The 13,465-nt window shown below is 51.7% G+C and overlaps 5 protein-coding genes across 5 annotated transcripts; 1 reads left to right on the forward strand and 4 right to left on the reverse strand.

Annotated features, from left to right (window-relative positions):
* Positions 1-930: 930 nt before the first annotated feature.
* Positions 931-2,630, reverse strand: CTRU02_212398 (uncharacterized protein; the record flags this gene model as incomplete). Its single annotated transcript, XM_036726971.1, has 2 exons — positions 931-2,281; positions 2,341-2,630. 2 exons carry the CDS (start codon positions 2,628-2,630, stop codon positions 931-933), a joined length of 1,641 nt encoding a protein of 546 aa, XP_036581215.1.
* A 1,762-nt stretch (positions 2,631-4,392) lies between these two features.
* CTRU02_212399 (nucleoporin nup157 170) lies at positions 4,393-7,638 on the reverse strand (the record flags this gene model as incomplete). Its single annotated transcript, XM_070205830.1, has 1 exon — positions 4,393-7,638. One exon carries the CDS (start codon positions 7,636-7,638, stop codon positions 4,393-4,395), a length of 3,246 nt encoding a protein of 1,081 aa, XP_070060643.1.
* Positions 7,639-8,843: 1,205 nt separating this feature from the next.
* Positions 8,844-9,909, reverse strand: CTRU02_212400 (3-ketoacyl-reductase; the record flags this gene model as incomplete). Its single annotated transcript, XM_036726969.1, has 2 exons — positions 8,844-9,701; positions 9,766-9,909. 2 exons carry the CDS (start codon positions 9,907-9,909, stop codon positions 8,844-8,846), a joined length of 1,002 nt encoding a protein of 333 aa, XP_036581213.1.
* A 491-nt stretch (positions 9,910-10,400) lies between these two features.
* CTRU02_212401 (transmembrane domain-containing protein) lies at positions 10,401-10,984 on the forward strand (the record flags this gene model as incomplete). The annotated part of the gene is made up of 2 exons (XM_036726968.1): positions 10,401-10,463; positions 10,526-10,984. 2 exons carry the CDS (start codon positions 10,401-10,403, stop codon positions 10,982-10,984), a joined length of 522 nt encoding a protein of 173 aa, XP_036581212.1.
* A 294-nt stretch (positions 10,985-11,278) lies between these two features.
* On the reverse strand, positions 11,279-12,644 carry CTRU02_212402 (galactose-1-phosphate uridylyltransferase; the record flags this gene model as incomplete). The annotated part of the gene is made up of 4 exons (XM_070205831.1): positions 11,279-11,499; positions 11,552-12,196; positions 12,249-12,358; positions 12,544-12,644. 4 exons carry the CDS (start codon positions 12,642-12,644, stop codon positions 11,279-11,281), a joined length of 1,077 nt encoding a protein of 358 aa, XP_070060644.1.
* Between the last annotated feature and the right edge of the window lie 821 nt (positions 12,645-13,465).

A 13,465-nucleotide genomic window follows, 5' to 3' on the forward strand; every position in this document is an offset into this window, starting at 1 on the left:
AGGTGCTGTTTGGGTGATGGATCGAAGGCCGGTTGGTTGCATTGCAGTGAGACTGGTATAGTTATAGCAACGTCTTAATGCTGGTCATTCAACTCTCTGTGGATGAAGTCCAAAATCCTATGAAAGGCGTGGTCTCAGTAACGGAGGACTTCTGGCTGAATAATTGGAATACCTTTTCTCAAGAAACTGTGGCTAAATAATCCAATGGATGTGCAAGCTGAAACCCTCGTTCAGAGGTATTGGTCTGAGCTTTTATAGGTGCTTCCATATGTCGACGTTTTCGGTAAGGCGGCAAATAAAGCCCCAATCATGATGATACGCCAGCTATTCATCGGTTACACCTCAGGTGTCTCGCATATGCATGGTGCTTTAAGGAACGAAATGATGTGGTTGGGTGAGATTTCTTGATTTTTCTTTGCTTTTCATGCAAATAAATCGTGGCAACGGCAACACCCAGAGCCTTTCGCAGCTTAAAAGACCCTCACGTGCATAGCCACTCCGTTTACGTCGTTCTTGAAATGGGCATCAACCTTGAATCGGGCTCATCGAGTTGACAATTCATGCCAGAGTTTGTCTTACAAACTACACATAAAGAGGCATGCCATAACGAGACGAGCAAGGTGGCGTTAAGTGGATCAACGTTGAGTTCTGGTTTACTCTGCAAACAACACAGATGAAAAGGCGGAGAGGGAGTAATCTCATTTGTGATTAATTGTGAATACCAAGAAACCATCTGATTTTGTATTGATACTAGCTGAAGTAAACATTTTCGTTCGCTATGCACACGAAAAGAAAAAAGAAGAAAAAGAAGTTTACATTACAACGTGTGAAGATGAAAGATTGAAAAGTTCTCTGCTAGGAAGCCGCATGACTGTGTTGACTATATCATACATTAAAATAGTCAAATACCTACGAGATGAATATGCCGCGTCAACAAGCCAGTATTTGGTCAAAGTTCTCGCCCAGGTCATTCTGCATCACTTCCTCCATGAACTCGGACGCAGCGAGTGCTGCCCTTATCTCGTCCGCTTCCTGAACCCTTCCAAGTTCAGACAGGTGGTCCAATAGCTCAACACGAAATTGTGTTAGCGCACAATTTGTTTCAAATGTATCAGTGCCCTCCGAAGCTTCTACTTCCACAGTAAACTGCAATGCTTCTACTGATCTCTCCAACCACGTGATACCCGAATCAGGATCATTAGACCGGAAGGCGGCGGTAGACACGTGTCGTGCAGCAATACTATACAGCCACAGACAGGAGCTGCTCCAGGTATTCAGCGAGCCATCATTGTTTATAGCAGACAACTTGGGAAGAAACCCATTGCTTAATTCCATTAAGGTTTCAAAAGAGAGGTTCAAGTAGCCTGCAGAAACAAGTTTCCAATATTCTATGTCCAGGGCTTCGGCAGATAACGGACCGTATTGATCTATGACGTTCCGCAGTATCTCATCGTACATTTTGAGGTAGTATTCGAGAACTTGAGGGTTGTTTGCGTCTGGTCTGAGGAGCGCAGCATCCACTGCAAAATCAAGCGTCTGTATGTCGTCTCTGCCTCGAATTTCAGAAAAGTAATCTGCAGCGATAATGTGCATCTGATATAGGTGCTCGAAAATATGTTCACACGCTTCCATGTGAATCCGATGTAACATCATCGCAATCTTGGCTATCGGTTGCTCCCGCTTTTTGATGTCTAATAGTTGGGAAATGTGACACAAGTATGCGCCACGTATCTCGTCGGTAGGAATGACATATGGAATATCGAGAAATAATACTCTGAAAGTATTGATTGCTTCATTGTCGATGACATCTTCTAGAACGTAGAATGCTCTTCGGAATGTCGCGCCAGCTTGGAGAAAATCGCAGATGGAGTAAAACTTGGTGGCCGTTCGGAATAGATTATCAATGCCATATGCGGAGCTTTCTGGAATTGAGAACTTTTCACGTCCTGCCCAGCAAGGGTCACGCCGAGAGGTTCCATAAATAAGGTCACGCAGGCTGACGAAGAGGCCGTAGGTGAGTTGATCGTGTCGGGTGCCGTACGTAAGTAGGGCCGAAGGAATCACCGGGTCCTGTTTTTGCTCGAATAATCTCGCCAGATGACCAAACCTGCCATTGCGTTGGGGCCCGATAGTGCTGAGATTCCGTCGAGCTGACCTTTGGCAAGTGGTTTTCCCGTGCGACCTCTCCAAAGCATCTCCATTAGAGAGACAATCTTGCAGCGTTTTGGTATTGTACTTTTTCCATTTCCATTTCAAGAACTGCCTCTTGTACATTCTTTCCCTGATTCACTATGTTAGCAAGTGTGTCTCTATTGGTTCCCATTGTCAGTGGTGTCTTACGTGGCGAAAAAAGAATGATGTTGAGACATGATGGACTGAATTGTGTGAAGAGGAAGGTTTTTTCTAAGGTAGAGTTGGTGTATTATTTCTTTCTTAGATTCCCAATCTTCTGGTGATACTGTGTTCTTTGAGGAAATGCTGAAGCCTGCTGTAGTTTCTGTTGGTCGAGGCAGACGAGGGTCCGGAACAGCAATCGGATTGAGGAAAGGGGACGCTGGACGTAGAGCCAGTGTCTGCGCCATGGTAACCGGCCCCTCCAATGCGCACACAGGACTCAATACTTCGGCCATCCTAGGCGTTGTGCTCAAAGTTTGTTGATCGTCCGAACTACCAAGCACTAAATTCCGTGAGAATACCACCAAAGACAGGTTTCAGTAAAGGTGAGGTTGAGTCGTCTTTAAGTAAAAAACGGCTGTAGAGTCTAGAGGCGAAAAGAATACTAATAATATGTGAACCATTAAATAAACGCTAGTGTAAATAGGGACATTTGAGAGAAATCAAGGGTGCTTAAATATCCAGCCCAACAGTTGCGGCCCTGGCGAACCAGTGCATCAGGCAAGCGAGGGCCCCCAAATACACACCAAAACTTGGTAGGCACACACACGCGCACACATACACACGCACACCGTCTTCCCGAACCGTAAGTAGCGAGCTGCAAGGTCTTTTAAGCAAACCAACAACAGCCATTGGATGCCACATCTGCATGCCGAGAAAGGAACAACAGCAACACCCGCCCTCCCTCTCCCTTGCCTTCCTCTTAAAAGGACCTCAAATGACCAATAAAACACGTCCGACGATGCATACCACACCAGCCCTGTCTGCAAAGTAAGCAGCAGCAAAGACCTGTCTCGGCCTCACCATTTCCCACCACCCCCCGGCACCTTACCACGTTTTTTGCGCAAGGTCTTTTAAGCCTTCTCGACGCACTGTAAAAAGCAAGACCCCATGTCTGTAAACCGGCCTAGAACCACCAGTCTGCCCGCCTGCAAGAATTCTGTTTGAGAGTGGCGTTTAAAGGACCTCGGATTTGATTCGCTTCACTTTCACATTGCCTATTTTGGCAATTTGAAGTCATCTCGAGATCCGAATACCTAGTCAACCTACGAGGCTGGAAGAAACATCAGGCAGCGGGTTACTCAACTGATTCCACCAGATCAAACACGTCATTTTCGGAAACCAACTCATGAGTTTTTAAAAAAAGAACACCAACTAAATGTAGCCATCCCAAAGCCTAAGCCTACATCGCCTGACCCAAGCCGCGCCCGGCCAAACCCCACACACCCCGGCAAAATACACAGGATTTTGTTTTTAACTCTTTGTACACGTTTGCTTCCAGGCTCATTTCTTTGGCAAAAAAAAGCCCGCAGCCCGCTCTCAGTCTTCTCTAGTTTATCTATTGTCTTCCACTTTCCTCCAACCCAATCATTTTATACCAAGTTCAGACATTACATGAAGCGCAAGCTTCCAGAAGGACCCCTCTCAACGAGTCCATCAACCCCCCGCCTCACAACCCGTAGGCGCCTCCGAACCTCCGACAAGTCCGCGCCACCAGGGTTGGAACCTTGGCCAGCAGGCGGCAGTGACGCCTCACACCTGCTCAGCAGGTCCTTGACCCAGGCGCCAATGGCCCCGTCGCCCTTGACAGAAGCGCCGCCACGTCGCTTCACCTCACGCTGCCAGGCATCTACAACAAAAACGATGAGCTCGATAATGCGGTTGCGGTTGTTACCGCTGAAGCCGTAATCCTGCGTGTCGAACACGCTTTCAAGAACGCGAGTGACCATGTCGTGGGAGACGCCGAGGCTGATGAACAGCTGCACAGGCCAGGTAGGGTCGGCGCCGATCTCGGCATCCTGGTGGTACTCGACGGCGTATTTGCAAATCTCGGGAAGCAGCACAGGTACGGGGAAAATGAAGCTGTCGAGTGATGTTCGGTGGGCGATATTTTGAACCTTGACCGACACAGATTCGTACGGCGAAGGTAACACAGGAATGCCGGGACCGGCCTCCTCCATGCGCTCGACGGCCTCGTCGTGGATCTGCTCAATCAGGCTAACCCAGGTTTGAGAGATAGTGCTGGGGTTGCGGTAGTCGGCGCTGTGGTAAATGAGAAGGCAAAGATCGTAGTAGTTTGCTTGGTCGGCATATTGGTTGAAGAGCTGATTCAAGGTTAGCTAAACTTTGCGAACATGCTCGGCAGCGGCTCGAACTTACATCTGAGAGCGACAGTATAGGGCCATCAAGAGCCTGCTCAATCTCTGCCTTGCGCTCCGGAGCAATACGGCTGTCAGCCTTGAGCCTTTCCAGCAAGTCGTCCTGAATGTTGGCAATGTCGAGGAGCTCGCCAACTTCGTGAGCCAAGACCTGCTGTTGTTGTCTACCGACGCCGGCAGTCGCAACGTTGGCGTTGCCCTTGGCCTTACTAAGAAGCACAATACGGTCCTTGATGCCGAGGTCAAAGTCCGAGTTTGCAAGATCGGCTTGCACCTGGGCAGCCTCGAAGTATCTCTCACGCTGGGTATAGAATTTGCAGAGAAGCTCGGCATGGGCAACATTGGTTCTGGCGAGACTTTGCAAGTAAGTGATAACGTGAGGTGACTCAATAGCCAGGATCCTGTCAGTCCATCCCTGCTCAATGTACCACTCATAGAGGTCGAAATGGAAGACTTCATCCTCCGCGTCATTCACCACGGTGTAGGCCTCGAGACGCTTGGTACCAATCAGGGTCAACCTGCCGTCAATAGTCTCGGGTTCTCTGGTAGACGCAGCGTCCAAATGCTGAAGAGCTTCGTAAATTAGCTCGTAGCACTTTCTGCGTTCCGCGTAAGCATTGGCCCGAGGATCATTAGCGGGCTTGCCATCGTGAACCCAGGAAAGGGCAGTGTTTCCTCTGTCCTTCTCGCGGGCGACGACCAAGCAGAGCTGGATAGCACCAGCATAATACTTGAGGTCGATGTAATGCGCAACCGCGTTGTGGAGGTTGGCAAAGGACAGCGCGCTGGCAACACGCTCGAAAAGTCTCAGACTCTCGTGCAGTAGGGTACGAGACTGGTTGCTGTTGGGTGGTTGCTCGGATGCTCTCTTCAATTGCTCCTGTGCCTTGAAGATAACAACGTCATCCGGGCTGCAGAAGCTGCCACATCTCCTCCTCAACGCATCTGCGACTGTCTCGACATTCGATCCGCTCTCAATGTTGCGGTTGACGATGGACTTGACAAGCAGCTTAGCCAGCTCCTTTCCAGGAACCTGGGAAAACAGCTTCTCGTAGGTGAGCTCCTTCAACTCTTGTTGGGCAGTGGCATCGAGTCTGGTGAAAATATCGCTGACACGCTCATCAAACAACATTGAGACGAAGGAAATGCCTTCTGAAATGCTCTCCATCAACCTCTGGAGCGCATACAGGGCCTGGTGCTCGGCCTGAAGTGCAACCTCTTCCTGCTTACTGGCAACTCTCTGCAGGTCAGACGGGCCAGACAAACCTTGGATGAAGCTCTTGTTGGCATCGAGGAACCTGCGGAGGCGCTCCAACTGCTCCTGGATGGACAGAAGTTTGCTGAGTGATACTCTAGACTCGATGGTGACACCACCAGATGGGCTCACTGCGGTGGCGACGACGTAGTTTTTCCAGAGGGTTCGGATTAGGCGGGTGAGATACACACACAGGGCATCATGTCTAGGTGAGAGGCGAACGGAGGTGGTGTTGAGCGGTGTGCCGTCGGTCTCAGTAATGGAGGGTTGTCCACCGTAATCGACGAAAACGGTACGGGCGCGATCTTCTGTCGCCTGATCAATGGCGCGCGCTGCACCCGGTCGTGCGTCACCACCGTGTCCACACGCCACTGCAAGAGCACAAGAAATGGTCTCAACACGGCCGTATCGTTGAATGAATTTCCGAGTTTCCAGTTCCAAGCCCTCATCTCCAACAGCACCGCGGATGGCAGCAGCGAAAGTGTCAACAAGTCGGCGGCGGCGGATGATGTGTACACCAGTATTGGTGAGAACAGCAAACTCAGTGGCAGGCTCGTCAAACTGGACGGCAAGCTCGTTTCCGAAACCGATGGGTTGCTTAGCTGCAGCGAAGGGCTTGGTGACCAAACCAACATCTTCTGCCCTACTTCCGATATCGATCCAGTTGCCGTGCTCGTAGTATTTGAGCTGTTGGGATGAAGCGTTGGTCTTGATCCGGCCAGTTTCGGGTGCGGAGACGAAGAGCTGGTCGATATTGGGGTCAGATTCCTTAACGACAAAGTCCAAGAAGTAGCCAGGAGCAAAGCGAGCTCCCAGTCTGCTCAAAGCCAGAGCCTTGGATGTGAAATCGATGATAGACTCGCCAGCCTGGTTTGTACCGGCACGTCCAGGGTTTTCGGCCGGGGGGAACTTGATGAACTGGACTTGCATGCTCTGTGGAGGTGTGTTGGACGAAACGCCGCCAATCATGTACGAAGCAGAACTTGTCGCGCTGAGGAAAAGTCGGCATCCAGTATTGGTGAGAGCCATTAAATGCAGCTTCGATGCCTCCCGAGCAGGGATGGCGCTGATCGAAACAATAGCCGTACGGTCGTTAAGCAGAGGTGACTGGGTGATCATATGAGTAATGTCGCGGAGGCAAGCGTTTCTCTCCTTTTCAATGACTTTGGTGAGCTTGTTGGGCCCATCCATGTGATACGTTCGAATAGTAGACCTAGTGGAAAGAGTATACACCAGCTTTCGCGAGTCATCGATGACAATGCTCTGTAAGCCCTCGGGGCTCTTTTGTTGCCAGAAACCGCTTTGGAGAGTGACAACCGAAGACCATCCGGGGTTGGTGTGGTTGATCTTGCCGCACCGGTTTGAAAACCACTTCTCCTCTTGCTGATAGTACAATTCGTGGATATCAGTATCATTGCTTCCACCGAAGAAGATACGTCCGTCCGCAGTACCAGCAATGACTCTGACGTCGGTGCCTCTGAGGGGCAGGTTGAGTTTCGTGCTGTAAAGTGACACAGTCTTGGTTCCTGACTGGTTCGGTGTGGCAGAAAGACCGAGGAGGATCATCTCAGACGATGTGGCCACGACGAGGATGTGTGTGATCGTCTTGACGAAGATGCCCGGCTTAGGAGCAACAAGACTGACGGCGTGGATCGTGTGCGGCTGGTCTTCGAAACCAATAAGCTCGGGGTCGGGATGAGTGTAGTCCCAGAGAAACAGCGAGTTATCGATGACAACCCAGGCATGGTTGATCTCTGCAAAGAGGCCCATCAGAGTCTGGAGCTGGCCAGTGTTGTAGTGGCTGAAGACCTGGTTGGGAATCGGATACATCTGGGTCTTGTGGAATGGCGCCCAAGCCGAATCGAGGGTGCTGTAGTCATATTCAGAGGATGCACCTGCTGTTTGGGAGTTAGAAACCACGTCAAGGAGACAATAGAGTATCAGTAATCGCTATACTTACGCCTACAGTATGAATCCAACTCAGGGTAGTTCTCATCAGCTTGGAGGAACTGATTGACCGCTTGGGCAGCTCTTGTGACGGGTGGGAGGTTTTGCTGGGGAGCTTGCGGTGTCGATACAAGTCCGCTGCTCGTTCCAACTGAAGATACTGTCGCAGGTGCCAGATTTGATCCTCCTACTAGGGCGCCGCTACCGCCAGTCGTTGTGCTGCCCTGGGTTCCATCGACATCTTGGAACAGGCGCCGCCTCGCGGGCTCGTTGTCACCGCCAGCAAATCTAGAAGCTGCGGGCGTATTGAAGAAGGCGCCTGGCACAGGCCGCACGGGGGTCATTTGAGGGTAGGACATTGTTGTCGTCGAGCAGGTCGGTCGAAGGCTCGTCGGATCGGGGTCTGGTTGGCGGGCAAACGCGTCGCAAAGTTGCGGCCAGTAGATGGCGGGCAGAGATCGCGCTATCGAACCATCAACGGGAAGTGGCAGGCGTTGTTTTCCCGTCCAATTGGAGTCTGTCGAAAAATAAAGACGCTGGCTGATGCTATACGGAGCTTGCGCAGCTGTAGCTCGACAAAGAAAAAATTAGGAGCTGCGGAGGCTCTCGGTGTGGAAAGGTGAAGTGCAGGGCAGTAAAAGCCGTAAATAATTTCTGGAGGAGCTCAAGAGGCTGGGCCAGCATCACTTGGAATTTTCGCGCCTGGAGCCCGGGTGGTCCCACACTAAACCTAATTGGGACAGAAGGCTGAACCTGACGTTTCCGCCCATTTGAGCTTTGGTCACTGACATTCCATTTGGTGCGTTTTATAGTGTGGATTTGATGTGATTGCATATTAATGTCTATTATACTTTTCTTGGAATGGCTCTCCCTTGATTGGTGATTCTTACGCCAAAGCGTCCCTCTTTTTTGCGCATCACATCTTTTTGCCAGCAACAAGCCATCCGTACTGATGCATTATCCCATACCCAGTAGAGCTTCTCGTATCTCATGCGTCTAGCTGCGCATGCGACTAATGTTGGATTTTAATCCCAGCATAAGCTACACATGCTATCAAAATCATTTTCTCCAGGTAATCTAAGACAAACCTAGGCCTTCTTAGCATCACGGGCAGCCTTCTTCAGGGCACGGGTGCGGATGTCAGCGTGCATCTTGAGGTTGAAAGCGACGGCCCACTCATGAGCAACGCCAATTGTGTTCTCAACTACCCACAGCAACAGCGCATGCGACCACCACGGTGTGTAGGAGTAAGCAAAGTCCTGGTAGATACCGGTGCCGACCTTTCCCAGCGCAGCACGGACAAAGCTCTTGGGGTTAGGGATTAGCAAGCTCGTACGACGAATCTTGCTCATGGCCGTGGTAATGAGGTAGCTGACGACAAGCTGGACATCAATTCCATCAGACTTGAGCTCGGCGGCAAGGGAGGTGCTCCAGTGCTGCAAGAAAGCCTTGCTGCCAGAGTATGTGGCCAAGTAAGGGCTAGGGATCCAGCCGGCAAACGATCCCATGGTCAAGATCAGGCCGGACTTGCGCTTCTGCATAATGGGAGCAACAACCTGGGTGGTCTTCAGAGTACCGAGGCAGTTGACGGTAACGATGTTCTGGAGCTCGTCGCGGGCGGTCAGGAGGAAAGGAACAGGGATGCTGTGGCTCTGGCCAACGTTGTTGATAAGGATACCGACATCAAGGCCGTCGATAGTCTGGGCGAGGCGATCGTAGTCGGCGTTGTCGTCACGGGTGTAGTCCATAGCCAGCACCTTGACCAGGATCTTGCCAGAAAACTTCGCCTCAATCTCGTGGGCAAGAGCCTCAAGCTTCGACTGGGTTCGGGACACGAGGACGAGGTTGAAGCCCTTGCTAGCGAGCTGGTAGGCGTACTCCTTGCCGAGACCATCGGATGCACCCGTCACAACGGCCCAAGTACCGGGCTTGCCATATGTGCGAAGCTGTTGCAAGATCTCGTCAGTATTCGGTTGATGTTACAATGTAGATGAAAGCAAAATTACTTACGTTAGTTCCGCTAAGCACGAAAACACCGAGGAGGAATTTGACGTAGCCCAAGGCCTTGTTAGCAAGGAACAGAGCGCCGATGCTGGCCAGCACGAGCTGGACGGGCTCTGGCAGTTGCCCAATGTAATCGGTAACTCCCTTCATCGTCAGAAAGTGTGCGGTGCGATTGCAATCTAAGTCTGCGAGGGAGAATCAAAAAATAGAGGGAGATGTTTGCAAAATTACTCCGCCCTCGGAAATACCAGCTCGACACACACCTGCGGGACAGATAAAATGTTGGGATAGGAAAATGGTGAAAATGCATGTATGGTACACCAGCCACACCTCGGCACCTTCCAATCGCTGAACTTTAGAGGGGCAGTAGCTTTGCCCAATCAGAGATTGAGGGGACCTTGTCAGCCACAAATGCGTTCCCAAGCCGTTTAGAGCTGTGGATTCGTATTCGGGTTGGGGAAGAAGCAAGCCTACCCGCTCTATCCTTAGTGGCAAGCTTGTACGACAATTGAAGCTCTAGGGAGAGAGTCTGCTGTTTGCCAGTAGTGTGAGTGTCCACTCCTCTTTTATCCTCAGTTTCGTGGTCGTTCCTCATACCAATTGGCTTTTTTTCTACCGTAACACTCCTCAACTTGGCCAAAATGGTTTCCCTCTCCGACCTTCTTCCTCCTGCCAAGGGCATTTTGCCCTACTACATGCTCTTGGTAAGTATCTAGACCGTGCAACACGCACAGAATATCTCGAAGCTGACGCAAGCCTCTCCCAGCTTTCTCTCCTCGCCATTGGCAACTCGGCCCAGAACTACCTGACATTGCACTACTCTCGTCGCGTCTACAACGGAAAGTTCGTTCGCAACAGCTCGCTCCCCCCTCGTTCCGAAACCTACAATCCCGAGGACTCGGTCAAGAAATACGTCCCCGCCCCCGCTGGCGCAAAGGAGTCTGAGACCTTGGATCAGGGCACGCCGCTTGCGGCGCGCTGCTTCGGCACCTGGACGCTGCTTACAAGCATTGTCCGCCTGTACTGTGCCTACCACCTGCATCACGCGCACATGTACGATCTCGCCATCTGGACCTACGTTGTTGCGCTGGGCCACTTCGCCAGCGAGCTGTTCGTCTTTAAGAGCATGACTTTCGGCGTCCCCCAGGCGTTCCCCTTCACGCTGGCTACGGTTGCTCTGATCTGGATGCCCCAGGTTCGCTCCTTCTACGTGGACAGCCCATAGATGGACAATTACTGTCCTATACATTGTGGCTTTTGTATAAGGAGCAGTGAAACGGGGGGGGGGGGGGGGGGGGGAAGATTACCATATTCAAGAGATATCAGCACAGTCAGTTACAGGTAGTGTAAGTAGAACTACCTGGGACACTGGCAGAAAATATGACAGGTGGTGGGGTCATGCACATTCAGGTAACGAAATTAATAGTAATATCGATATTCAAAACTCTTGGAATCACTGCAGTGCTGTCATTTTTACCCATATCAACCACCCCTACGCCACTATGCTATTTATGCTCAACTAAATCGATTTGCGGTAGAGCTCGCCGCCCATGGCTCTGAGCTTGGCTGCCGCCTGCTCGGGAGTAATGTCACGTTGAGGCTCGGCCATGAGCTCATAACCGACGAGGAACTTACGAACGGTGGCAGAGCGGAGGAGAGGGGGGTAGAAGTGCATGTGAAGGTAGCTGTTCTCAGCCTCCTCCTCAGTAGCATCCAGAGGCGCTTGGTGGATACCGGAACCTGTAATATCGTTAGCAAAGCACTCCGGCGTGCATGGTTTGGCGAAACCTACTGTAAGGGAAGTGTGTCTCAAAGAGGTTGTCGTATCTCCTGGCGACCTCCTGAATCGCTTCGGCAAACTGCAGTCTCTCATCCGCGCTGAGGTCCACCAAGGCACGAACATGCCTCTTGGGCAGAATCAGTACCTCGAAGGGCCAGACACCCCACCAAGGACATACGACAATGAAGCCGTCATTCTCAAACACTGTGCGCTCCTTCTTCTCCATCTCAACCTTGACATAGTCGGCGAGCAGGTGACGGCCGGCGTGCTGGTTGCGGTACTTGGCCATCTGCACAAGCTCGGTGCCGGGTTCCTCGGGCATCGTGGAGGTTGTCCAGATCTGACCGTGGGGGTGCGGGTTGGAGCAGCCCATGGCCGCGCCCTTGTTCTCAAAGATTTGCATGTAGCGCAGCTGGTGCTTGGGCGTCTCGATAGTGCTATCGGGTGTCACGCCAGGGAGAGTAAGAGAGGCGGCGACCTTCGAGAGAGGGTTAGAGGGAGACAGGTGAGAGGCATAGATTTTCGTCCAGACGTCGATGACGGGGGCAATCTCCTGGCTGGTCATGTCGGCGAGGGTGACGTCGTGCTTCTCGGAAAAGGTAAGGACATAGCATTTGCCGGTGGCCGCTTCGGCTCTCAGGAGGGAGGAAGCGAGGTCTGTTCTCGTTAGTTGTCTGGGTCGCTCTATCGTGAAGAACCTAGCACTTGCCATCGCTTCCATCTTCCGGCTTGTACTCGGCTTGGTCCTCCTTGACGGCGCTGTAGTCGTTGACAAAGACGAAGGTGTTCTTGTAGTCAGGGTTCGAGTCTCCCGCAGCTCGGGGGTTTCGCGGGCAGAGGTAGCACTTGAAGAAGTTAGATCACTTCCGTCTGCATTTTCCATCTTTCCTGGACTTGCCTTGGGGTCGTAGGGAGGGAGTTCCGTTACGGACGGCGCCTCCTTCTGACCTCTGTCCACCTTAGCGCATGTCGCAACATAGAATCTCCAGCTGTCGCATTCTTACTGCCAGGGTCGCTTGGTTCTGTGAGGAGAAACCAGCAACCAGGTACCCTTGAGCGGGTTATACCGGCGATGGGAAATGTCGTCGAGAATCTTGTCAGGCATTGCGGCGAAGCGACTCTTTTGTCGAGATGCGAAAACACAATGTCACGGATGGCGGGGTGGCTGTGTGGTTGAGCCTCTGGAGACGTCGCACTGAGCCGGACTTGCTAACCAAGGAGTATCAGAGGAAGAGGGAATTTCGACACAAGTTAGTCGAGGATATTTAAAGGATCACGTTGTTGGCTCTTTTTACAAATCTGGTTAAGTACAGAACAACACAGGACTCCAGCCCTCGGCAGGTCGCGGCCGAGTGAGAGACGGATAGCTCCCACAAAACAGCTCACTCGCGGTGACGTCCCATCCCTGCTTCGGGGATCTGAAAGCCAGGACGAAGAGTGAAGAATTGCCCCGCGAACCCCACCATTGCAGAGGTGCGCGCCATTGTTTTAGCGGGCTCAATGCGCTGAAGGGCCGAATTAGCGGCGGGAAACTCGCGGGAAACCCCATACACGTGGGAACAAAAAGCCTCGCCAGCATTGAGGACAAGCGGAAGTGTTCGATATGTAGCCATGTTCAAAACGAATTCTTGGCTGTATCCTGTTAAAAATTTCTTACTCGCAGTGTCGGCACATTAAGGTACGATGCTGACAGACATTTCGCACTGCAGTAGTGTTCAGAATGCATGTGAAGAATCGATGCGGACATTGGCTGGCTGCTTGATCTAAATAGCGGGGATGACGGAGCCGGGTGGAGAACAACCAAGTTCGGAGACTGAACCGGGAATTGGACCACTTATGTAATCATGCTTACATGTGGCTGGTGACTTTTGCCAGCCACAACCCCTTCAAACCCCAACATCGGCTACACTTCGGGTCAACATTACC

The sequence above is a fragment of the Colletotrichum truncatum genome (assembly GCF_014235925.2).
Source record: "Colletotrichum truncatum strain CMES1059 chromosome Unknown Contig_0008, whole genome shotgun sequence".
In the NCBI taxonomy this organism is placed as follows: domain Eukaryota; kingdom Fungi; phylum Ascomycota; class Sordariomycetes; order Glomerellales; family Glomerellaceae; genus Colletotrichum; species Colletotrichum truncatum.